This window comes from Alosa sapidissima, chromosome 3, assembly GCF_018492685.1.
Source record: "Alosa sapidissima isolate fAloSap1 chromosome 3, fAloSap1.pri, whole genome shotgun sequence".
Taxonomy (NCBI): domain Eukaryota; kingdom Metazoa; phylum Chordata; class Actinopteri; order Clupeiformes; family Clupeidae; genus Alosa; species Alosa sapidissima.
This window is the reverse complement of record NC_055959.1, coordinates 30,486,965-30,513,131: the sequence shown is the minus strand read 5'-3', so window position 1 is coordinate 30,513,131 and position 26,167 is coordinate 30,486,965. Positions and strand designations below refer to the sequence as shown.

The 26,167-nt window shown below is 41.5% G+C and overlaps 2 protein-coding genes across 3 annotated transcripts in view; one reads left to right on the top strand and one right to left on the bottom strand.

Annotated features, from left to right (window-relative positions):
• Positions 1-19,955, top strand: part of glis2b (GLIS family zinc finger 2b) — a 39,692-nt gene extending 19,737 nt beyond the window's left edge. Inside the window, exons 2-7 of the mRNA XM_042087623.1 lie at positions 10,725-10,895; positions 11,016-11,155; positions 14,520-14,702; positions 16,068-16,201; positions 17,759-17,877; positions 18,031-19,955. Of these exons, the coding sequence (XP_041943557.1) occupies positions 10,739-10,895; positions 11,016-11,155; positions 14,520-14,702; positions 16,068-16,201; positions 17,759-17,877; positions 18,031-18,770 (1,473 nt within the window). The 5' untranslated portion in view covers positions 10,725-10,738 and the 3' untranslated portion in view covers positions 18,771-19,955. The remainder of the gene's footprint in view (positions 1-10,724; positions 10,896-11,015; positions 11,156-14,519; positions 14,703-16,067; positions 16,202-17,758; positions 17,878-18,030) is intronic.
• Positions 19,956-23,987: 4,032 nt separating this feature from the next.
• Positions 23,988-26,167, bottom strand: part of LOC121705872 (mitochondrial import inner membrane translocase subunit tim16-like) — a 103,417-nt gene continuing 101,237 nt past the window's right edge. For both annotated transcript variants that reach the window (XM_042087170.1, XM_042087169.1), the window contains one exon: positions 23,988-24,176. In XM_042087170.1, coding sequence (XP_041943104.1) covers positions 24,081-24,176 — 96 coding nt within the window. In that variant the 3' untranslated portion in view covers positions 23,988-24,080. The remainder of the gene's footprint in view (positions 24,177-26,167) is intronic.

Below are 26,167 nucleotides of genomic sequence, written 5' to 3'. Positions count from 1 at the left end.
GCATCCTATTCGGCAGAAATGCGTGTGCGCAAGGCTTCACGACACCAATCTTGCTCCAGCGGCGAGTTCACAACACATGATTGGCACGATGTCTGCACAACACAGCACATAATTGGCTCAATGTAGTCACATCACACCACTTGATTGGCTCAATGTATACACATGTCGACGTTTTGGCGAGGAAGGGGTAGGATATGTGTAGACAACGGCATTACAAACTAACCCGATGCATTTCTATGGAGGATTTTTTGAGTGCTGTGTCTCCTCATTAGAAAGTCTCTGCTTAGCAGCCATGTCTCGCTGTTTATGGCACGACAGCTCCGCATATGTGTGTGTGAGGAGAAAAGACACAGGCTAGGGGAGGAGGCGCTAGAAGCATGCCTTGCACACACGCATGTTACTTCAAAACAACACTGTCATTCTTAAAAGTATCGATACTAATAAAATTAGGCATCGTGACATTTTTAATTTCAGGGTATCGCGATACTTTTGTAGTATCGGTGCACCGTGCAACACTAATATGTTCTCACAGCGATATCCACACAAGCAGTTGTAATGGTAGCCAGCTGGTATGTAGCTGTGCAGTAGGTAGGCTAATCTTCCCTCCCGATGCCTTAAGAGATGTCCTAGTAGGTGATGCTAGCAACCTGGTCTTTTAGTTCGCTTGCTAGCGTGTTCAACTTTCAATCTGAGGTGCTGCAAGTTGCGGGTTCGTGTCAAGGCAAGTACAGGGCTGAACTGCTAGGTCAATTAATCACAGGTTACACACTCATACACACACTTGTCTTTCTCCAAGAGGAATGAAGCAGGGTACAAACATTTGGTTAGTATAGCTGAGTCATCATTTACTGCACAAAGTGTCAAAGACGCCCTCTGGTGAAAATCAAAGTTTTAACATGTCCGTATGCTGTCTGCTATGCTTTACAAGACATATGAGTGAAATAGGCTTTAAAGGCATGTGTGAGAGGCATTAAGTGGGCAGAACCAAGCTAATTTGGGGGGTGGTAGCATGGTGGTCAAGGAGCTGGACTAGCATGCAGTAGCCAGAAAAGTTGTGGGTTCAATTCTTGGCTTCCGCCATAAGTGTATTGTACCAATCTCGAGTATTTGGGGGTGGGACAGTTCCTCATAAAGACGCAGACAGCTAGCTAAGAGGAACATATAAGAGATTTAGGGGTGTAATAAACTGCTGGAGTCAGTCTTTAAACTGAATGTGTCAGACATATATGGCAATATCATTGGACAGGGCTACCCTGTGCATTACTTATTCTGTTGTTCAAAACAATTGCATTTTTACATATAATTGTTTAACAATTATTACAAAAATAACTTGTTTTAATTTTTTTGAAATACCCAAGCTACAAAGAGCCTTTCTTGCATTAGGCCCATTGGACAGAGGGTTGGTGAAGGGTGCACTTTTACATTACATTACATTACACTTCTCGTGAGGTGTAAGACCTCCATCCTTCTTAGCCACAAAGAAAAAAGAATAAGCAGCTGGAGACTTGGAGGGCCGGATATACCCTAGTTTGAGGGCCTTGTTGGCAATCTTTCATTGAATTTCAATTTCAATTTAATTGTACTTATAGAGCGCCAAAACATTACACATGTCTCATGGTGCTTTACAGAGTGTAAGACAATCAGAGAAAAGGAAAGAAAAGAAGGCCCATGGGTAACAGGGGCGAGGAATTGGAGATACAAATAGGAAGAAACCTCGAGCAGATCCACAACTCAAGGGCCTGACCCATTTGCCTAGGGTCAGATACAGGACAGTAAGGTCTGTATACATGACAATTGCATAAGTTAGTCAGGTGTAGAGAATAGGACATGGTGTTTAAAGCCACCTGAGGCGAATGTTACAAGAGGGGGGACTGTAGAATTCTGGGGTATTCTTACTGTATTCTGATGTGTTCATATGTTACATCTGTGTGTAGTATACAACAGGGAGAAGTCCATATTATTGTACATAACTGTGCCTTAGGCCTGTGTACCAGCAGGAAGGTCATACAGGCCAATGTTTAGGAACATCCGAGGAACATCAGTGATAACATGGGCCGAGGGAGACAGCATGTCTGCCTATTCGGGCTAGTATTCCATCTGGCCAGGGCCGGGTTTTGTACACTGGTTGGCACCTGCCACGCATAACAGGTTTTGACACGGAGACGGATCGAGGAAGCAACCCGAGGAGCATCTTCTGTCGGAAGGCTCAGCAGCCGCTTCTAATAACAACCACAACTGTTAGACTCTGCACAGTTTTACTGTTTGAGACTTAGCCTGTGTTCTGTTATTCATTGTTGTACCATCTACAATAAATCATCATCTAATCGCCGATCCTGATCCCGCCGTCAAGCTTTATTGACCATCTTCAGTACAGACATTAGAACTAAAACACAACGCAACAACCAGAGAATCCAACAGGTGGGATGGTTACATATCCGGTATGATAATGCATTAATCCTAATTTAGTGTCAGAAGTTCAAATGGTCAAGTGTAGGAAATGGAATTGTCCAGGGGATTAGGAGTTGTCATAGGGCAAGTGGTGGGCCGGCAGTACGGGCCAGGAATCCGGGCAGAGTTGTCATAGGCAGGTGGTGGGTCGCCAGGCTATACAGGCCAGGAATCCAGGTAGGGGGGCAGTAATAGGCGATGATAGGGCATTCATAGGGAGGGGGTTCAGGTGAGATGAGTGAGATGAGGGCCAAGCACACGGATGGCTGATGACTGGTGATGGTATACCTCACAAGTGAGGTAAGGGAGAAGAAAGAGAGAGATGTAGAGTGGGTTAGTATAGCTGAAAATCAAAATGGTTAATGTCAATAAGTAAATCAATGGTAGGCCTACTATATATTGTTACAGTATACCATAGTGAGAATAGGCAAGAGTGGGAGGGTTAGAGAGAGAGATAGAGAGAGAAGGGGAGAGAGGGGGAGGGGGGTTGTATGGCATGGCACATGGAAAGTCCATGTCAGCACTATGCTATAGCAGCATAACTAAGGCATGGTGAGGGGTAGTTGACACCAGGGCAAGTTACTTCTTGAAAGAACAGTGGGTACACCTTCCCCTGAGGTACAGGGTGACCAGGTAGTAGATCGATTGCACAGTCCCAGGTTCGATGTGGAGGTTGTTGGGTTGCTCGTTGTGGACAGAAAACATCAATGAAGGAGGTGTAGGCTGGCGGGACTGTGACTGTACGACTCTGCTCTGGGCTTTCAATGGACGTGGCGTTCACAGGGGATGTTCAATGTTGGCTGTGGGGGCGTGGGAAACAGGAAACATGGCAGTTTTCCCTCCACTGAAAAATCTCCCCCGTAGACCAGGAGATTGTGGGTGAATTCTGCATCAGCCACGGGCACCCTAGGATTACCTCTGCAGTTGAATCTTTAAAAATGAAGAATGTGATCGATTCAACATGAAGACTTCACTCGCATATCAATATTCTTTGTTTGATTTTGGACCCGCTTGCGGGCTAGGGGCTTACCGACTATTGAGTAGATGTGGAAAGCGTGGACACAGCGAATCCGTGGGAGTTGGAGACGTTGAAGAGGTGCAATTCAAATGGCTAGTTGGTTAAATCTCTCCAGGCCTCATGTCATCATCATAGGAGGACGGTTTGAGGCGTAGAGAGGGTTTTAACCCGTCGGAAAGCAGTGATGAGGACTGGATCATTCCAGCCACTGGCATTTGGCGAGAATACGGAACTGGAGGGTGTAGTCTGAAATGGAGCTTCGTCCTTGCCTCAGGGCCAGAGCTTAATTTGAGCCGGAACATGTTCCGGCACCTCCGACGTTGGATCCGGAACCTTTTTTATTGGATCCGTCAACTCTTACGTCAATATAAAAAATAAATCGCCTAAACGAAAAATAAATAAATTACTGTTTGTGTAGTGTTCAATGTTGATATCTTTCTTATTAGTCTTTAGAATAAATAGGGGAAAGACCAAACAGGATACAACAAGCTAATCGAGGATTTGAAAGTGCTTTATCCAGAATATTGGCCACAGGAGGGTGACGCGCTGTTCGGGCAGAGAGAAGTTGAGACGCTCTGCCAGCAGTTTTGCATCGATAGCCCGCGGAATGTCTTCAGGGCTTTCAGAGAATACCACCTCTACCATCTCCTCCCCATTTGCCTTGTCGGCCCACCGCTTGCCCGGTTCAACCCCTTTCCTTACGTGAGGTCATGTATTTCTAAAGGACATAGGTGTAAAAAAAGAAGCAGGGTAATGGAGGCCGGGGGTCTGGATGCTGTATGGGCCATTTTGGACAAGTAGGCCTAGGCTACGGTAGGAAGAAATCGCACTTCCACGCTGTAGGCTATCTAGTTGATCAGTGATTACTGGGTGTGGGTGGTCATCATTGCAATATATAGCATACTTTAGCGCCGAGGCTATTAGCCCCTTGTTGGACTGTTTTGTTGGTTCCCCTGTATCTCCCGTTTTCCCGGTCTGTGTGCGCGCTTGTGTGTGTGTGTGTTTGTGTCTCCCGCTCCCTCTCTGTGTCATATTATGTGTCAGTTCCGATGTGTTTTGATTGGGGGGAGGTGTCCGGGGGGGAATAGGGGTTCAGATAGGTATTCAGATGTGTCAATCAGAAATTAGTAATCATTCCACACTGTATCTAGTTGATTATTGATTACTGGGTGGTCATCATTGCAATATATAGCATACTATAGCCTATATGTTTTTATTTTGGCCTATGCGTAGAGTGTTTGTCTAGTTTTTTTCGATAATTTGATAATGGATAATTGCTGTTTTTTTTTTTTTTACATTTTACACCCATGCAGTGCAGTGTGTTGCAAGTTCTGAAGTTAATAGGCTAAACCAGGGCTATTCAATTAGTTTGTAATGGGGGCCAGTTCATGAAAAGCATCACAACTGAGGGGCCGGAGAAATGCGGCTTGAAATATGAGTAATCACATTACAGCTGTAGATACAATGAAGTACAACAGCAGCAATATGGGTGTTCAAATGTTGTATTTTGTACATGCATAAAAACATCTTTAACTGGTTGTTGATGGCTAATATGGAATGCAATCTGTGATAAGATAACAGTAATGGAATCTGTGCTTTGCACTTTGTACAAACAGTACTCAACTGTTCAGGTGAATTAAACACTGTTCAGGTGAATTAAATTAGTAATCAGTCGCATATGTAGCTCTTCTGACGTATAGGCCTACTTGTTACATTTGACGTTCCCACCATTTAAATGAGATGAGCGTGACCTCTAGATTTATTTTAGCAGTGGGGGCAGGCCAGTCATAATAGCCTAATAATAATAACACGGGGGTCCGGGGGTGTCTCCCTCGGGATTTTTTTTCTTTTCTGGTTGCTAATCACACTATTTTAACATGTTTTGAGAGGGACAGGCCCATCTTTTTTCTGACGCATGTCACGTTACCCCATGCATTATACCAAATGTCACTGCTTGAATAAATGAAAAACATAGCCTACTCAACATGGGCATAGTTCACGATGACAATGAAAACGTTTAGCCTATTTGGTTTCTGACAGAAATTACGTTTTGTGCCAACATATTGTAGAAACACAACCACGGCCTTTATTTGGTGAACGGAGGTGCAAATCATCTCCTTTACTTTCTTTGGTTATTAGTCTACGATTCACTTTAACCACAAAACGTTTTGCCGTCGCCACATTTGCACAAATGCAATTTACCTTCGTTAGGCTATCGGTGATACTTTTTGCTTTGAATCGCAATTGAGTGCGCATTTAATGTGACATGCCACATGATTTCCAAGAGGCCTTTAGACAGGCTCATTGTTGTCATCATTTGACTCTGCTCAACTGTGCTTGTGATTGAATCATGCCTTTCAGTTGTGAGCAGTGCAAATTGCGGTAGGGGGTGGAGAAAGGAGCTGATGAGCTACAGATATGATAAATAGCACTTAAAATGAAGAGTCACAGCGTGCTTTTTCTATGGTTTGGCCTTGGCTCCGATAATGCTGCCTTCGCAAATGTACTTAAATCTGCCCCCAAAGTGTTTTGAGTTGAATTGAATTACATTGTTTAAGACCGACTCCGGCAAAATATCAACGTTTTAACCTATTTACTGTAAGATGTCTGTTAGGTGCTTCTAGTTTAGGTTAGGCTCTTTTCGTCCCAAGGGGATTATCTTTTTCACACATCAGAAGAAAACTCTTTTTTTCCAGTCTAATACTGTATCTGCGGCCAGAGGGGAGAAGGATGAAGTCGGGGCTGCTTACTATTGCATGTGCCAGGCGTGCTATAGCAAGCTTGTTTGCCTGCAGGCTGGGGGTGGGGAGATTGATTACTTTGAATGCTGTGTGTAAGATTTTGAGGAGTCTGTTTCTGCTGGTGATGGTGAGCAAAGCAGGGAGAACAGTACATTTGGATGGGTTGAATGATGCTTTTTTAGAGTAGTAGAAGGAGGTGGGGACCACAGACAGCGATTTCAGTTTGTGGATGACGTAAAGCCTTTGCTGTGCACGTTTGTGCATGGGAGTGAGATGTTCATTGAAATTTAGTTTACTGTCTATGATGAGGTATTTGAAACTAACATGTTACAAGACATATCATGAGCAAAATAAGCAGTAAACACCAGGGCTCTCTGGTTTAGGTGGGTAGTGCACTCAGCACTCACATTTCAGAATAACTAATCAGAACAGCCAGTCATTGTTGCGTAACTTCGAATGCAACCCTAGGGATTTCTTCATGAAAAGTTTCAGTAGGTTATCTCAGGAACTAAGATATTAGGGGTTAATCAATGGCTAGAGTGCATTTTTATGTGATTTTGACCCTTGTCAAATTTTGACCCTTGTAATAATAAAAGTTAAATTTCATGACCATGCTTTTTCTCTTTAAGTCAAAGTTGACTGATATTTAGCTTTTATGCAAAGCAACATGGACTTGCAACAGCAGGTTCGGGAATCGAACCTGCATCAACAGATTGACAGTCAGTGACGTTACCACTGCTTTGCCACAACCATACTCAAGAATTTATTTACAACTATTATGTGAAATGTATAACATCATGTATAACGTGATAAACATTCAGTTTAAGCATTGTGTAATAGAACACATTTGCAACTTAGAGCTAGGCACTGAAATTCAAAAGCTTACATCTTTGTTTAATAGTTGAGTTTCAGCAGTCATACTGGACCTCGCTGCAATGCGACTTATGGGAGCAGGAGAGTCCGCTTTTTTTTTATGCATGTAAAAGTTTTGTAATGGTATTCTTATTTATATAATTTACTACAACATAAGGTTCATTTCAGGTAACTATAATATTCACAGTTAACATGTTGTAATTTACATTCAAATTATTATGACCGCCGCGCAGCGAAGCTTATATAAGTTTTAGTCAGATTTTTTTTTTTTTTTTTTTTTTTTTCGCATGTCCAAATTTCCGTCAAGGATTCCCGGGACACTGAAAGACCGGGGTAGACGAAACTTGGTGGGCATGTAACCCCATATGGATAGCATGGAATCATCGTTTTTCGTTTTGATCTGTAGCCCCCGCGCTGGACTGCACCCCCCGAAAGGAGGGTAGGGCAGACACAGTTTTCTGTGAATATCTCGAGAACCGTAAAGTTTAGGAGGACCTTTTTTTTTTTGTATGTTGATCTCAAGGGGCCATGTCAACCCATTCCATAACCACTCATTTCATGTATAGTGCCACCTAGTTAAACACAAAAAAGTAAAAATGAGGTGTTGTAATCGCAGGTATCTGTGACCTAACATAGTCAAAACTGCACGAAATTGGAAGTGTAGGATCATTATGACACCCTCTGAATGCACGCCAAGTTTCGTGGAATTCCGTTCATGGGGGGCCACACAATAAATTAATTTATGTTACTATACACCAACTGGCCTGTAGGTGGCCGGAGACAGTTTTCTGTGAATATCTCAAGAACCGTAGGGCCTAGGAGGTCCACCTTTTTTTTGTATGTTGGTCTTAAGGGGGCATGTCAACCCATCCCATTACCACTTATTTCATGTATAGCGCCACCTAGTTAAAAATTAAAAAGCAAAAAATGAGGTGTTTTCATCACAATATCTCTGGCTGACATGGTCAAAACTGCACAAAATAGAAAGTGTAGGATCATTATGACACCCTCCGAATGAATGCCAAGTTTTGTGAACTTTCGTTCATGGGGGGCCTTGCAATAAAATAATTTATGTGTACATTTAGTGACCGTACACCAACAAGAATTCCCGGGACACTGAAAGACCGGTGTACATGAAACTTGGTGGGGATGTAACCCCACATGGATAGCATGGAACCATCGTTTTTCATTTTGATCTGTAGCCCCCCCGCTGTACTGGACCCCCTGAAAGGAGGGTAGGGCAGACACTGTTTTCTGTGAATATCTTGAGAACCGTAGGGCCTAGGATGACCAATTTTTTCCGTATGTTTGCCTCCAGGGGTCATGTTAACCCATTCCATGTGCACACATGTGCATAAACAGATACACACGCACACACATACATTCACAGTAATCATACGTATGACACATACTCACACAGTAGACATATGTATGCATGCATGCACATGCACAAACACACATACGCAGGCAAACACACAAGCACGCACACACACATACACACACACACCCACACACATAAACATAAACATGTACACGCACACATGCACACAATTCAAGAATTTCTCAGAATTATGAACAGGCAAGATGGGGGTGGGGTTGTATAAAATGAATTTTACATGTGAAATCTATGAACTAATCATGTTTTGGTACTTGTTGTCTAGCAGATACCAGTGAGAATTGAGGGTGGATAATGCAATTTAGTGAGACAGTTAGAATCATATAGGCCTTTCAGCGTGATTTATTTTTGTGGAAAAAATGTGCTGGACTGGGCGGCGGTCATATTTTGTACCGCTCTGCGGTACATCTAGTTTTACCAATAAACTATTGGGAAACAGGAAATTGTTCAAAAGTCACTCCATTGAGAAATCTATATGCCCGGTTAAGATGTGTTCGGGCTTTTAATAATACCCTTTTTTCAGGGAGATCTAGTCTGAAACACCGTAGTTCATAACTGTTTCCCTCAGAAAAGAAAAATGTCAGGCCAATCAGCATCAAAAAATGCAGTTGGAAAAATGCAGAAATGTATTTACAGCAAAGGTAGACCCACATACATTGTTTCCTGACTGTTGATGCCTGTCTCGATGTAAATGTTGCAAACGTTTACCAATCGAGAGTCACCAGACTCTATTCACTTTGTGAATGAGTCTGGATTTTTCCAGGCTACTCATTTTGTGTCTGGTGAATGGTCTGGGTAGGTGAATCTTAATTTAATAACTCGTTGCGGTTTGTTAGTGTTGAGCTCTCATGTTCTCATGCAGCTGGTAGCCTATGCCTAGCTATGTTAACTTCACGATAGGCTACTTTACCCTGTCTGAAAGGCTCATGTAATCTTGAACCTCCAACCCAAATAGCAAGCACATGTTGGCCCAATGTTGGTATTGGTTAGCAGTGTCGGAGGTGGATTTTTAACGTTGAAACAATGTCACACCAACGTCAACCCCTCAAGCAATTGTATATGGAATGTTGGTTTATAATCATGTTCACTGACAAATACTATGCAGGCCTTGTTCCTTTGTACATTTAGAAAATACAAATAGACAACAAATAAAATAAGTTGCTTTTTTTATTAGCTTATTGTTATTTCTGACCAACATTTCATTTTGGAACATCTAACGAGAATGAAAGCACACTACAAAAAATATAAACTATAGGGTCACCATGACCGTTATTCTAATTTTCTGAGATTTTGAATTTGGGGTTTTCATTAGGTGTAAGCCATAATCATCGAAATTATAACAAATAAAGGCTTGAAATATCTCACTTTGCATGTGCAATGAGTCTATATAATATATTAGTTTCACCCTTTAAGTTGAATTACTGAGACAAATGAACTTTTGCACAATATTCAAATTTTTTGAGTTTCACCTGTAGTTGCTCCAAAAACGAATTGCTGCATAGAGCGTGCACCCTTTTTGTTTATCTGTAAAATCCTTGCTCTTATACAGTAGGTGCAAGAAATCACAGACAGTTGTTAGGTTTCCAGTAAGAAATATAGTGAAACAATAAATATACCTGCATATTAATTGCAACATTAAGGACACCATGAGGATTTTTAAAAGCTGTGTGATATACTAAAGTTGTTCATCAACTTTAGTATATCACACCAAAAAAACAATTTGAGCAGAGAGGAGAAGGAGAGAGAGAGGGATAAAGAAGAAGGGAAGGAGAGAGAAATCGGAGAGATGGAGAGATGGGAAGAGGGAGACAGAGGAATAGAGAGTAACAGAGGGAGAGAGAGGGGAGAAAGGGGGGGGGCAATGGGATACAGAGGGATAAGAGGGGCAGAAAGGGGGGGGGGCAATGGGATAAGAGGGGCAGAAAGGGGGGGGGGGCAATGGGATAAGAGGGGCAGAAAGGGGGGGGGGGCAATGGGATAAGAGGGGCAGAAAGGGGGGGGGGGCAATGGGATAAGAGGGGCAGAAAGATGGGGAAGTGTGGGGGGGGTGCAAACTTTTCACTTTTGGGCTTCTCTGCAGGTGAGAGGGTAGTCATGCTCTCACTTTTGGGCTTCTCTGCAGGTGAGAGGGTAGTCATGCTCTCACTTTTGGGCTTCTCTGCAGGTGAGAGGGTAGTCATGCTCTCACTTTTGGGCTTCTCTGCAGGTGAGAGGGTAGTCATGCTCTCACTTTTGGGCTTCTCTGCAGGTGAGAGGGTAGTCATGCTCTCACTGGATGAACCGTTGGACCTGAAGCTTCCACGGGGATGTGTTAGTGAAAACAATTCTGCCCCTCTGACAAAAAGAGCAAGACAGCTACGCATGACCGATGATGGCACAGCTGTCATCATAGTTTCCTCATCTGCCTCCACACATAGAGGTGGGTTTTATGCACATTCTTGTCCCAAGCAAGTCAAACACGTGCATCCTTCATAGATACAGTCCTGTCAATACATATAAAACTACTCTAAGTGTTCTCATGTTTGTTGTGTTCTTACAGGTAGAAGTACTGTGGTACCCCAGGAGAAATCTGACCCTCAAACGCCCCCTGCTGTTGACCTCAGCGTGTCACCCTCTTCCCAACAGATATCATATTCTTCTGGACTGACCAATGGAAATCAAGCATCTCATGTCTTCACTGTGAGTGTCACTCACGTACATACAGATGCAGAAACACAGACTCAAACTAGAAAGTTTGTGAAAGTTTGACAGACATACTACCATTTATTTGTCGCGGCCCATGCAAAATGATTGAATAGGCATTTTGCAGCCCAGCGGCAGAGCATTTAATTCATTGGTTGCTATTGGAGTGTAAAGAGGACTTCAAGTGATATAGCAAAAATGCTTTGCAAATTATCTCCTACCCTTACCTTTAACAAAAACACACAGTGATCATCTCAGTTTCTCTCTGCCCTGTACAATAAATCAGATTGGCTTGGTTTTGATGTTGACAGAGATAGATAGATAGATAGATAGATAGATAGATAGATACTTTATTGATCCTCAAGGGGAAATTCAAGAGCGTACCATTATACCATCATAGCGTACCATTTCTGCCTCTGCCTCCAGTGCCAGTCTTGCAACATTTTCCAAAATGAAACCAAATTTCATTGGCTGGAGAGAAGGGGGTCTCGAGACTTGGCCAATGTTTTTTTGGGTGTCGCCAGTCAAAACGTTTAATAACCACTGGCCTAAGCAACAAGTCCCTGGCAACGCAATTCAAAGTCTGTGCTGGTGTGCTTAGATGAATGTCCTTAGCATTTTTAACATTCATTGGAATGTTATCGGGGTGTTAGCAAGCAAAGTGCATGAGCGTAGACAGTTCAGACACATACATACTCCATACACCTGGGGATGCTGGTTTGCCTGTGTAATCTGTGTTGTGTTGAACCACGTAGCTAACTCGTCTGGAAACCCGCAAACAGCAGCACCTCGGATCAGGAGTCGAGCATGCTAGCAATAGCAAAGCAAAAGCCCAGGCTGCAACACTACTCTATAGGCGTCTGCAGGTAGGTTTACCAACATACTGCACACCTACTGTTACACTCCTAAAGCCCCCTAAACCTAAACTCCTGATCCGGGTCATGGTCCAGACCTCCTACACAGTGGACCACCCCTCCACCCTTGTTTTGTTTTCATTGTTGAAATTTGGGAAAGAACCTTGTCTTACATTTAAAAAACAAAAACTGAACTGCGGATTTGCTTAACTACTTGGGCTGTCTAACCGAGTGGGTCAGAGTTTAGGCTGGCTATGGACGAGGCAAACCGGTGTCGCCTGGTTTCAAGCATTCCAACAATAGTTCCATACATACTTTCACATTTTGTTTTGCACACTTTCACATTTGTGTGAGTACCTACAGTAGTAGGGTTATACCTAACAAACATTCATGCTTAACCCTTAAAGGAGTACCGTCACACCGGTGTGACGGGAATGTTGGGAAATTAACATTCTAAAGAATATCTGGGTTCATTGAATTCAACATAGAATTTTAGAACCTTCAATTGTTGTGGAACTTAGAATGTTCAAAAACCTACACCTTTAAGGGTTAAAGGGATACTCCAGCGTAAAAACAATCAAAACAAAATGGCCTCACACTTCGGAGGTAGTGTCCATGGGCATCCTACAGATAATACCGAAGTATTGTAAACTTAAACCCTAGGTCGTTTTTTACTTTTAAGTAGCCCTTCAATTAAGGGGCGAGGGACATTAGAACAATCCTTTTGAACAATGCACCTGGCGTCTGATCACTTATTCCGCTGTCAAACTAGGAAAAGTGAACTAGACACTCCTTACATACTGTACATCTGAACCATATGCTTCAGATCATGCGTCTTAGGTTGTCAAAATAGGGCCCTGAAGGTAACAAATTGAACACTAAAATGAGATCTGGAGGTTATATGTGTTCTTTGAGCAATTGTCAACAAGTTAGATACTAATACTTTTAAATGTGACCATTTTTGAACACTTAATACATCTTTCTTGAAGGAATATAAAACCAAGCATACATTTTCTATCTTGCATCCCATAACACCCAAACTATCCATCAGCTGTTCAGTGAAATATTAAACAGATTTCTTTAAATATATATATATATATGTCTGTTATATGTGCTCGCTGCATTATGTGCAACATTTGTGACTTATTTGTCGTTTTTATCAACACAAAATACCGGCAGTCTGATGTAGTAGTCACTACCGAAACACTACCATCACTACCGAACATGTGCTGTCACAACCGAAACATGGGATGTTTTGTTAAAAAAAGAGTATATCTAATCATCTGACAACATAACATGGTGGTGTTTGGTTAAATATATATTTATAGTAATACATCCTTAAATTGGAAAACGGTATGATCAACATGCGTTTTACAAAGAAATATTGTTTTTAAAATGCAATTAATCTCATAAATGACCTTTATTTTGTATTAAAAAATATTATTGTTATCTGTTGAATCATGGAAATGCTTTAAGAAAATTCAAAAAAATATATTTAGAAGGTATATGTAAAGAAATTCCTAATAGATTATCATAAAACTTCTTATTTTGTTCATTGTTATTGTGTTTCGGTAGTGACACATTTTGGGAGAAGGAAAACATTCCAAAACTGTATAAAAAAGACAATATGAAATTAAAATGTCCAATTATTAGAAATGTGTACCTTATATGTTATACAATGCATGTGAATTAAAAGTTTTGGGGAAAAAAGACACTTTTTTCAAAAAATTTCAACCTCTGAATTTGCACGAATTCGGTAGAATGGCCCATATATGCTGTCATACTCCCATCTATCTTCTATCATAATGGGCAAATCTGATTTTGTTAGTTGTACAGACACACAGGCCTCATATCAGCTAAAAAAGTTTGGATGACCATGTCATCGTGTCTATTCCCTGATTTACTCTCCCTGACACACATAGATACATTCATATACGTATCTATGTAGACTCTTGCATGTGGGAATCAGGGTGGCCGCGGGTCCTTAAAAAGTATTAAATTATCTTAAGTTCAGATTGGATAGGTCTTAAGTATTTTTTTAGGTGTGTCACCTCAAATTATAATTGGATGCAAATAAAATTAGGACATCAATTACATTTTTGTGTTATTCTTTCGCATTATACACATTTGGTCGGTTTGTTCTTAAACTCGATTGTTATCAGTAACCGATTATTATCATTTTACTGTACTGTTCATTTTGAACAGACATCAGTGTGTTTACTTGGAAAGTGTACTGTATATTTCCACTTTTGATTTGTTTGTTTAGTCTTAATTTAGAAGTTGTATTAAAAAATCTTAAATTAACTTGTTTATACCTGTAGACACTCTGGGGAATAAATACATGCATCCATTCTTAGAGTTTTGCATTTGAAACCAATATTTACGAATGTGCAACAATGTAATATAGAAAAGTGAAAGTGAAACAATGATTATTGGCTAATCATTAGAATTAAGAGTAGAATACATTTTTTAGCATCCATGTGTGTGTGTGTGTGTGTGTGTGTTAGGACTCGCCTCAGATACGGTATGCAGATGGAGGAGCCTCCTCTCAGGCGTTGCAGTTTTTGGTTCCAATTGCAGGAGGAGGTGGATTACCCCTACCCTCCTCTGTGTTTGTTGGTCAACCAAAGGACAAGTGGGGCTCTTCTGACATCTCAGCAGATGAACAACTGGCCTGCCGGTGGAGGAAGGTGACTATAAATAGATAGATAGATACTTTATTGATCCCCAGGGGAAATTCAAGGTCTCAGTAGTGTACAGACAACACACACACATTCACTAACAGCAGAAGAAGTATATAATATAAAAACACAACTAAGCAATAAGGACAGTAGAAGATAAAGAATATACTAAATATACTAAAATACAAATTATACTAGCTAACACTTAATCTAAATCAATTCTAAAACCAGTATCCACATAGTGGGTGATTAATCAATCGAGGCAGGGACTGAGCCTGTGATTCTCTGTGCATAGTAAGGTAAGGTAAGGTAAAGTGTTGCTGAAAACTTTGAAATCAGGTGCTATACAGTACATTTACCTTCCATAACTATTTGTAACGTCAGGTACTCCTCTCTTTACTTAACCTTCTTTACTTACTAGGGGCCTAGCAGCGAACTTGTTTCTACCTGTTCTTATTATGACCGCCGCTAGCGTAGCTATCGTAGCGGTCATATAGGGATTGTCAAAGTAGTTTTTGTTTTTTTCGTCATCAACTTCCTGAATTTTTGGTCAGCAATTCCCAGGACACTGACACACCGGGGCACATGAAACTTGGTGGGCATGTAACCCCACTAGACTTTTACGGAATTTTGTTTAGTTCCTGTTTAACTCCCCCCAAAAATTGAAAAATTGAAAATGCAATATTATACTTTAATCACCCATATCTTCAGTTGAGATGTTCTGAACTGCACCAAATGTCATGTGTATGATTAACCTGACATCCTCTGTGGGTATGCCAAGTTTTGTGGAATATCATCCATGGGGGGGGGGGGGGCATAAAATAAATTAATTTATGTGTACATTTAGTGACTGTACACCCATCGGCCTGTAAATTGTGGGGTTGAGCGAAGGGTTGCTGGTAGAGGATGATGAGGAGAGTAGCTACAAGGCAGGACTGTCTCACTCTCTCTCACAAACACACACACACATATAAACATACATGCACACACACACATGCACGCATACACACACACGCATGCATACACACTCACATGTGTTTTCTCTACTCACCCTCTCTCCATGCCTCCATACTGGTGCACAGGTGCATGTTAATTCCTTCCTCACATGACTTGTGTGCCAACAGTTAATACCAAAATAAGAGCACCACTACAAAAACATACATAACCTAGGTCCTCGGTCCTAGGACATGGCATATGGACACTATAGACAAAAAGGTTCTTAAGTTGATTTTTAACTAAGTGGGTGGGTGGGTCTTTAACTGTTATTGATTATTGTAAATACAGTACAATTCCAATTCACTTCATTTAAACGTTTAAAACATGGTAAGGTAATCAGAATAATTCATTGTATCTTCATTGTCTTTGTGTCTGCAGTGCCACCTGCTCTTTGACTCACTGCAGGATTTAGTTGACCATGTTAATGACTTCCATGTGAAGCCTGAAAAAGACTCTGGGTACTGCTGCCAATGGGAGGGATGTGCTCGTAAAGGGAGAGGCTTCAATGCAAGGTGAGCACATGCAGAGCACATTTTATGATCGTAACTAGGATCCATACATGTCATGAAGACCTTCAAGAGACTGGTTCTGTGGCAGCTTAGACTCCAGGTGAATGACTTCCTGTACCCTCAGTCAGGTAGTTTGAAAAACGCCAGAATCAGCGTGGATGATGCTGTCATCTACCGCAGCAGGTAGATGACAGCATCATCCACGCTGATTCAAGGCCTACTCACACCTGGAGAAGCCGGGAAACACAGTAAGATGTACCTCAAGGAGCTGTATTTTCACCATTGTATTTCACGATCTACACCTCTGACTTCAGCTTCAACTTGCCACCTTCAGAATTTCTGTGATGACTCCACCATTATGGGTTGCATCACCAAAGATGAGGAGTAAACATATACCTGGTCAGTTGACCAGGCCAGGACGTAGCGGCAACAGTTTTTACGGTACCAAATGGCAACTTTTCCAAGTATTTCCAGTAGCATGACATTGTGGCTACGTTTTCCACATTACCAACTGACTACATCATCAGTGGACCAGGTAAGGACGTTGCGGCAAGATTACTCATGGTACCAAATGGCATCATCATCAGCTGACCCGATGACGATGTTGTGGCCCCATTCTTGACGGCACCAAATGGCAACATCATCAGCTGACTAGTTCTGAACGTTCTGGCAACATCACTCTATTACATATTACATGGCAACGTCATCTGCTGACCAGGTGAAGACGTCACAGGAATGTCACTCACGGTACCAAATAACAACGTCATCTGCTGACCATGATAGGACGTCACGGGGACGTTTCCCACGGTACCAAATGGCAGCGTCATCAGCTGACCCGATGATGACGTTGTGGCCCGATTCTTGACAGTACCAAATGGCAACATAATCAGCTGACAGGTCACAAAGTCGCTGCAATGTAATTGATGGTACCAAATGACAACATTGTTATGCAACATAGCTGTGACCAAATGACAACATTGTTATGCAACATAGCTGTGACCAAATGACAATTTTATGGCGATGTTGCTGCAACGTCATGTGTTAGCTGGGAACGTTGTCGAGTGGTTTCAGTTTCTCACTAACATTGTTGGGAAACCGTTCCACCAAGCTTTGTATCCAACCGAACGTCTCGTTACCTATTCATTTCAATGGGAACCTCCTTGAGCTCCAGTTACAGGCTCTCATGGAGGTTCCCATTGAAATGAATGGGCAACGTGGTCGACACAGTCGCACATGAAGCTTTGGTGGAAAACTGGCCTTACTCTGGCTAAAAGAACTTTGATTTTGTCCGTTTTCAGTCGGACACATGTAAAATGTTTGGTTTTGGTCGGACTAACACAATAATTGTTTTTTTTTTTAATGACACATTTCTAGAGATGTTCATTAATGTGTGTTGTCCTTATAAATAAATAATTGAAATTTAGCACACTGTCACACACTCTCTGCCACATTTAATTTCAACTCATGTATGGGACATGGTGATGCCATTCATTGCTGTGAATTGATTATTGTAATCAATTCAGTCAGTTACATTTTGTTTTCCTTCTTGTTCTCAATTAGGTATAAAATGTTGATACACATCCGTACACACACCAATGAGAAACCACACTGCTGCCCCACCTGCAACAAGAGTTTCTCGCGCCTGGAAAACCTCAAGATTCACAACCGCTCACACACAGGTCAGTGCAACAATACTCCTGCCAACAAATGAATGAAAACAATATATTTATTTCAAAGACATGTGGTAGGGATGATGCTGTTCACACATAAGCAAATCTGCCACTCTCTCTGTTACAACTTTGTTATATTTTTCCCACCGTGTTCTCTCTTAGGGGAGAAGCCATACATTTGTCCATATGAGGGCTGCAACAAACGTTACTCAAACTCCAGCGATCGCTTCAAGCACACACGCACGCACTACGTGGACAAGCCCTACTACTGCAAGATGGTGGGTTGTCTGAAACGCTACACCGACCCAAGCTCCTTGCGCAAGCATATCAAAGCCCACGGGCATTTTGTGGCCCAGGCCCCCCCTGCATCAGGTACCATGGGGTCTTTGCTGAAAGTACACATTGGGGAGCTAGGTGCAGGGGCAGGTATGGGAAACGAGTCTGAGCTTGCCTACATCAGCAGGGCTCATATTCTCATTCCAGGGGCAACGGCTGCTCCTCTGGGGAGACATGGGCTTCAGGGGATGGGGGGATCTCTTCCCATTACCTCCCTGAGTCCCAGACCGCTGGATCTCAGCACACTGGGTTGCCCCAGCTCTTCCCCAGCTGGCTTAGGGGGAGCCTCGTTCCTGTCCCTCGGCGGATCCTCGCTTGGGCTGGGAAAAGCATCCCTCTTATGCCCTGCTTTCCATGCCCTTCCACAAGGACTGCCTATGATGCCTGTACTAGGTGCTGAGAGGAGAGCTGGAGGCTTGGGGGCAGGGCCATGCGGGGAGGAGATAGAAGAGGAACTAGAGGCAGGTGGAGTCCTTAATCTCTCCACAGGGTCCTCCCATGACCCACTGTCCTGGGTGGTCATCCCCTCTGGCACTGTGGTGCTCAAGCCAGGAGTGGTCAATTGAATCACAGTCATAAACAGATACAGACATTTAAACGCACATTCCATAAGAGAAGGTAGTCAAAGTTTGGATAGTTAGAAGAGGCTCAGTCGGGAGAGAACAGTTTGACCATGTTAATTTACTGCTGTTTCAGCAAAGGGTTCTATAAAAAGCTATACTTTCCACTGAATGTCACCTATTTCTCCTTATGAAAATATTTGGGACCAGTTTTGCACATTTTGTTGTACAATGCAGACACCTGCATCTTCCACCCCACTCCACTAATGTTAATCTATTCTAATTCTTTACACATACCCTACATTCATTACACATGTTTTCTTACTCAATGTATAGTTTGTACAAGACGACAATGTGTGCCATGCCTTCATGGCTAAACACAAACACATGAGAAGTGGTTTTGAATGACTTATATTGCTAAGAACAGAGCAATTGCATCGAGCATATGCTGAAGCCTAGGGACAGGACTGACTGTCAATGATTTTTAGCGGTCTGCAACCTTATTCCTCAGTGACATTAGTGCTTTTCTCAGTGTTTAAAGCATTAATGTGCAGTTATGTCAGGGCCTTGTCTTGTGGGGACAGATGTGACTCCAGAGATTATGGCCCTCATTTATCAACCGAGCGTAGAAACCAGTGTAGATCTGAGTGCAGAAATCATCTTACGACAGGGCTCATGATTCATGATTCATGAAACGTTGATATCACTACAAATTCCAGCGTAAGAATAAAGTGTGCTGATAAATGTGGCGGTTGGAAACAAGTGTAATTTAAATATAACGCCCCTATATATGCTCGTTTTAAAGGCCTCGCCCCTAGAATTTACGGATGTGCATTATACGTCCAAAAGAGAAACATTTGTGACCTCGAGATAGCCACAGTGACGTTGCGAGTCCAGCTGAACCTTGTTAATTTTGACAGCTAGAAAAGTGTCATCAAGAAAGCTGGGAAATTATAGCGATTTAAGTGCAACAGACTTAATTTTCGCAGAGAGAACGCATCATACTACAAACACATTCATTACAAAACCATACAACACTGCTTCTTACCCTTTGAAAATGTATGACTGTTGCGTTTTCCAAAGAGAAAGTAGCCTAATCCTCTCCACATAGCCTATATATATGCAGTACACCATGAACTGTGAGACCTTATATAAAGAGATGTGTGCCTTTCCTAATAATGTCCAGTGAATTCATTTAGGCAAAGGTGAACTCCAATGAAGCATCTCAAGGATCATTGATAGAAGTAGGATGCACTAGAGCTCAATTACAAGCGTCATAACAAAGGGCCTGAATACTTATGTAAATGGGATACTTCAGTCTTTTATTTTTTTTTATAAATTTACAAAACACACCAAACACCTGTTTTTTTTGGAGTGTTGGAGTATTGTGTATAGATTGATGAGAATTTTTTTTTAATCCATTTTAAGATGAGTCTGAAACAAAATGTGGAAAAAGTGAAGTGAAGAAATCCTAAGCACTGTATATCCTAAGTCATCAAATGTTTAACATAACAGGCTACATTACGGCAGGTAGGCTACAGATGTGCAGGAAAAGTCTTAGGTCCAAGATATTCCATGAATTCAACTCTTCAACTTTCCAATCCTCCACCGATTTTCTGCTGCACCGTGCTGTGCCGCCTCAAAAACTTCCGTACACGAGTGGAGACTTGACGTGAGATTTGAGCGTAGCGACCGCTCTGCAAATTGATAAATGCCATGCTTTGCGTGGAAATGAGTGTAGGCCTACGCCTGTTTTATGTTGTACGCATGTTTGATAAATGAGGGCTAGTATGTTTGGTGACTAGAACAAATTCTCCCCCCAAATAGTGGCAAAAGTAGGCAAGAACAAGACTTTAAACCCACCTATGTCTTGTTAAAACCCTCAGTTTTACTACTACTTTGACCTCTGATCTTAGAAGATGTTTTATTGGTTCAGAAAACCACTAAATATGCTGGTAATTTCTTCATGATTACATGAAACTCTTCTATATATGGTTGTCTTCAGCCATATATTGCTTAAATGTCTGACCCTGCACAATTGGTTAACTCTCTGAGGTTAACTGCTGAGAGATAGTAAGAATTACAACAATTTCTATTGGAAAAACCTCTGCGACAACCGCGCATGGTTATATTTCTTTAATATTCACATCACAGGTACACACACACTCTGCCTCAGTTATAAGGTCTGCTTATGTGCAAATGCACTTGCTGCTAATCTCTGTCTCTAACTGAGCATTAAACATGTTCACTTATCAAGGATACAAGGAGGTTTATTTGTCACATACATAGCAATACTAACGTAAAGTATGTAGTGAAATTTCGTTTGGTGTTCAGCTTTTTCTGTGCAGGTGTGAAGAAAGAAAGATCAAGAAATATTGTAATAAATAGCAAGAGAGAATAAAAAGTGCAGTGTGTGTATAGTCCATGTGTGTAAAAAAAAAAAAAGTAGTTTATAGTCTTGTTCAGGATACGGATTGCTTGAGGATAAAAGCTCTTCCTCAGTCTGTCTGTTCTGGTCTTGTAGCAGCAGAGACGGTTGCCTGACCTCAGTCTTTTGAAAAGTCCATGGTCAGGATGTGAGGAGTCCTTTACAATACTCTGGGCCCTGGTACATAGTCTTTTCTTGTAGATCTTCTGCAGGGTAGGTGCTCCGATGGTACGTTCGGCAGATCTCACCACTCTCTGTAAGGCACTGAATTATCAACAGTATAACAAAGAACTGAAAATAGGCTTCAACTGGGCATGAACATTGTGGACCAGAGAATCACCAAGCCTTAAATAGCATTTGTTTTACTCTCACCAGTTTAAATACTGGGGTCCACACAATCTCTCAAGCGCTTGTTTGGCTACATTCCCAAGCTGGTGCTGTCACCATAACCTCTGCTGGCGGTTGTTTAAACTTTCCCTTAAGCCTCAGCTGGTGAACTACCATAATGGCTTGTCATAGGAAAGAATTTTAAGTGAAATCATTGACTAAATCAGCTGAATAGACTGGAGGACTGTTTAGTAAAAATGGGCTGAAAAGTCTGAAAAGTTGGTAAATTGGAAGTTTTGCTTTTTATTGACACTTTGTGCCAAATGCTTTAAAGCATATTGTATCTGAAGAACACATTCTAAGTAGTTATCAGAATCTTGTTCTGTAAACCTACACAGATACCATAACCATGCCATTATAGTTTATGTGTGATTAAACTTACTCCTAAAATCAACCCAACTACTTACTTCAAAATAAAAATGTTGCTTTCTATCTTGAAAACAAAGTAGAGGCCCCTGGGGGTATTCCAAGTATGTGGTTTAGTGACAAACAGTGACAAACAAAAATGTACATGCAACATTTTCTAAATGGTCCATGGAGATTAAAGTAGCAGTTGACTCTATACTCACCTCCTAACACACCAACGCAGTGAGTTTGTCAGTAATGTTGATTTTTATTGATGTTTGGATTTTTGCAATATTGTTTTGGACGAGACATTTTAATGATGTTGAAGTTGCTTTTATTTACATTGTCTGAACTATTGCAGCACTGCCTTCAGCTTTCTTCATTGTCTGTGTTTATGTATCCATAGTAAGAAATTAAGCAGGTGTCAACTGCAATGGTTTTGAAATGTGCCTTGTGAAAGGCTTTCTCTGTTGCAACTATATGGGAACCGATACAGTTTGTATCATGTCTGTGTACACATATATTGGTGTAAGCAAAATGTTGATACTATGACCTATTAATCAGTGCCTAAACCATACCTACCCCCCTCCCACAGACACACAAAGAGCAACAGTACAGGCCTCGCACTCCTGAAGCAAATGAGTGAAAGGAGAGAGGAAGGGAGGCATTTATCCTCATCAGCCCTTGCCTCTGCAGAGTGCTGGTTTGGGCTGCTCTGGGGGTGGTGTTAGTGCCAGCTCACATGTGCTGTTCAGCTAAACTAGGCCACCAAACAGTCTGCCCTCAAATGGCTTTTCTATCGGCTCTCTGTGTAAGAATAAAAAAATGCTTGAACTCTTTGCCCTGTACAAAGTAGTTCTGCAGAAAAAACACAACCTCCGACACGCACAGTAAACAAACACAAGAATATTAAGCTGGCTGCTTATATGTACAGGAGCCATTTTGGTACAAGGTGAGAAAACTGCCTCTGCAAAGATAAGCTAAAGCTAAGTAGCCTCTGTACTCGACTCCACTCAGATACTTAGAGACGTTCAAGACTACCACCCTTGCAGAGTTCAATATAGGATATATTATATAGGATATCAAATATATCTCATGAGCATTCTGCCCTCTTATGGAGAAAGCTGGTGGCTACACCTAAGCAGCATGGAATAGCTTACACACACACAAACACTTAAGCTGATTGTACTGTTGACCCAGATCCTTCACTGGATCAACGAGTTACTTCTATATTCTTTGACTGGATCCAGTTTCATATAAAATTCTGATTCTGATTCTGATTCTAAAATAAGCAATTTGACACTGTAACCCTTTGAGCACTCTCTGACTGGTCATATATCCCTTTTAAAAGATCCACCCCTGAACATGTATTAGCAAAATTAGAACACTTTAGCAAATCAATTTATTGTGCACTATTGTTATTGTGGGATGAATATTTTCTCTTTATAAACTCTGAATAGCTTTGGTTGGTTGCGAACAAGACAAGTATGATTTACAGTTGTGATGGGGCAGAATGTGCCTTTAAGCCATTAATATCCTCCTTAAAGTATAACTACAGCCATGGTGAGCCATCACCATCAAGTCATTACATGACCCAAGTCACTGGAGAAGCTTTACAGTGCTCATGCCTAGATGCACTATGGTAGGTTTTAGTATTCTCTGAAACCAGGGGAGATGCCTTACTGATGTAGCCCAGAGGTGCACAAAGGGTTACTGATAGACAATGGCCAGGCAAGGCCAGTATCCAGTTTTTTGCACATTTTTAGATCTTTAAATAACAGTATTTTATTTTCTCAAAGTGCCTTTTCTTGTAAATGATATATGAATAAAAATATATTTTCTTGGAACTATGTTCCGAGGATTAACATGCAAAATGTAAGATAAGTGCATAGTTAATACAAAATAATTATGTCCTCCTGTTTTAGTGGATTTTGTTGTATTTATAGTATCATAGGAGTAAGAAATGTTTAATAAAAAGGTGCATTTGATACATTTGTGCTCTTTGTGTACACCTTTGTGTTCTTCCTTGAGTCTTGTTTGTAGTCAATTCAAACACAGACAAGTACAGAAAAGAATAAGGCTTTATTACAGGTGGGGTCATAATTTAAGGGTTTGGGTAAGTGGTCACATGGTTGGGGTAATCAGATTATCATTCTTCATGTCGTCGACTGCTGATCCTGTGGAGGTTTTGTCTGTTTGTCCTGATTCTGAATGGACAGTTCTTCTTCAAGGCGTTCCTTTGCCCTCACCACCTACAGGAACACAAAGGAAAAAAGACTGAATAAGCCAGCTGAAGCCTAACCATTGCTAGTTTGGAACATCTATAGCCTGAGAACAAGAGCATCTCATTTGATCTGGCAGATATGGATTTCCACCTAGCTGAAAATCTGAAAAGCCAATCACCATTTATCTGACATGTGGCAGGCTTTATACAATGACAAGACAGGAGTACCGTTGATGCAATTTTGTATACAATCAATAGATGCCACTCAGTCAGTCAGTAGCAAACAGTATTAATGGTGTATTTTCTCTAAGAAAAAAAGGTTTATTGTACAAACTTTTAGTTCAATGTACGCCTTGGAAATCTAAACTGATGGGGTCCAGATACTCAAGTGTCCCTTTCCCGCCGGAGGGATTTTTGCAGTTCCTAGAACCCTTTTTTCTTGTGTTCCAACTGGACCAATTTGGGGATTATTAAGTTCCTGACCGCAGTTCCTGTAACTCTTTCAGCTCCTATTTCAGGGAAGGGTCTTTTCCCTTTTCCGCATAGGAACCCTTAGTGACCTAGGTCTACGTTGATTAGTCCAACTCATAAGTCACGCCCACTGTCAAGCAGGGCTCCGAACCGGTTCAAGGAACGAAAACGAAATTTTACGAGGAGCGGAAACGGAAATGAAAACAAAATGGTCTTCAACTGTTCCGGAACAGAAACGTTATTTGAAATCCACAAAACCGGTTAATAACGTTTTTTTTTTTTCGTTCTCTATATATTTTATAAAATTTCACAAAAGCATATGTGTAGGCGAACAGCCTAATAATTAGATTTCTGCAGTTTGAAAAAAAAAAACAACGAATAAATGGACCTTTGGTCCAAATGTGTATATTTTGTCTTGCTGTTGTAATGTAACCTATCCGTCTGCCACTTCGGATCTTAGGCCAGCTCGTAGCGCAGGCTACTGAAACTGATTTGGAAATTGTTTGTAGCCTATGCGTAATAGCCTATTTTGCCTGTCCACGCCTTGTCGTTTTTAAGTCGGAATTTGAAATGTTTGCGCAATTATAGCCTATTCTATGTAGAAGAGTTAAACGGGAAATTTGAGATAGGCCTTGTCAGCAACAGACAGGTTCGTTTATAAACAGGGTAGGAGTTTAGCACGTATCCAGAAATATTTTTGATTAGAAATTATTTATAAGCATAGGTTAGGCCTACAGTAAGTCTGTAGGCTATGGGATGGATAGCCCATCTGAATGTTTTTGGATGCCGCCTGTGATTTATTATTTTTGGGCATAGCTACAGTATAGGCTAAATCAAGGGGAAATAATGAGTACGTCTATTCTAAGGTAAAGTCCACAAAAATAGACTTGATAGGCCCGCCAAACACTGCCGGAACTTTAAGAACAAACAATATTTTGCGTTCCGAACCGGTTCAGGACCGATATGTTGGTGGCGGAACGCATGCAAGAACGAAAACGTTAAACATAGGCCTACCTGAACCGTTCGGAATGGAACGTTTGAAAAATAATTTTGTTTTCAAGCCCTGCTGTCAAGCCAAGTTGAATGGGATATTTGAAATTTAATGGGCAACCAGTTCCTATGACCACTTGGCCAGTGTGAATGCAAATGGCAAAACCAGAGAGTATTTAGTAGAAATGTTTATAAGTGGACTGTTCCTATAACTATAGCTGCAGCACAGACACCCTCATGGTGACGCCTCAACAGTTCTGTGAGCAACAGGCGGCAATCAGCAGTCAATTCTCTACATGCCCACTCAACGCATCTGACTCAGATACCGCACTCCTACAACCTCTAGGGACTGCTGGAACATCTTTTTCAGCATTCACGCCTCTCTCCGAGAGTGAAGTATCTAGACTCCTGACATGCAGCCGTCCTACCACATGCTCGCTGGACCCTATACCTACGAGCCTACTTCAGTCCATCAGCCCGACCATCGCTCCAGCTATCACACGTGATCAATGCCTCGCTAACCTCCGGCACATTTCCAACAGTGTTCAAAATGGCCCG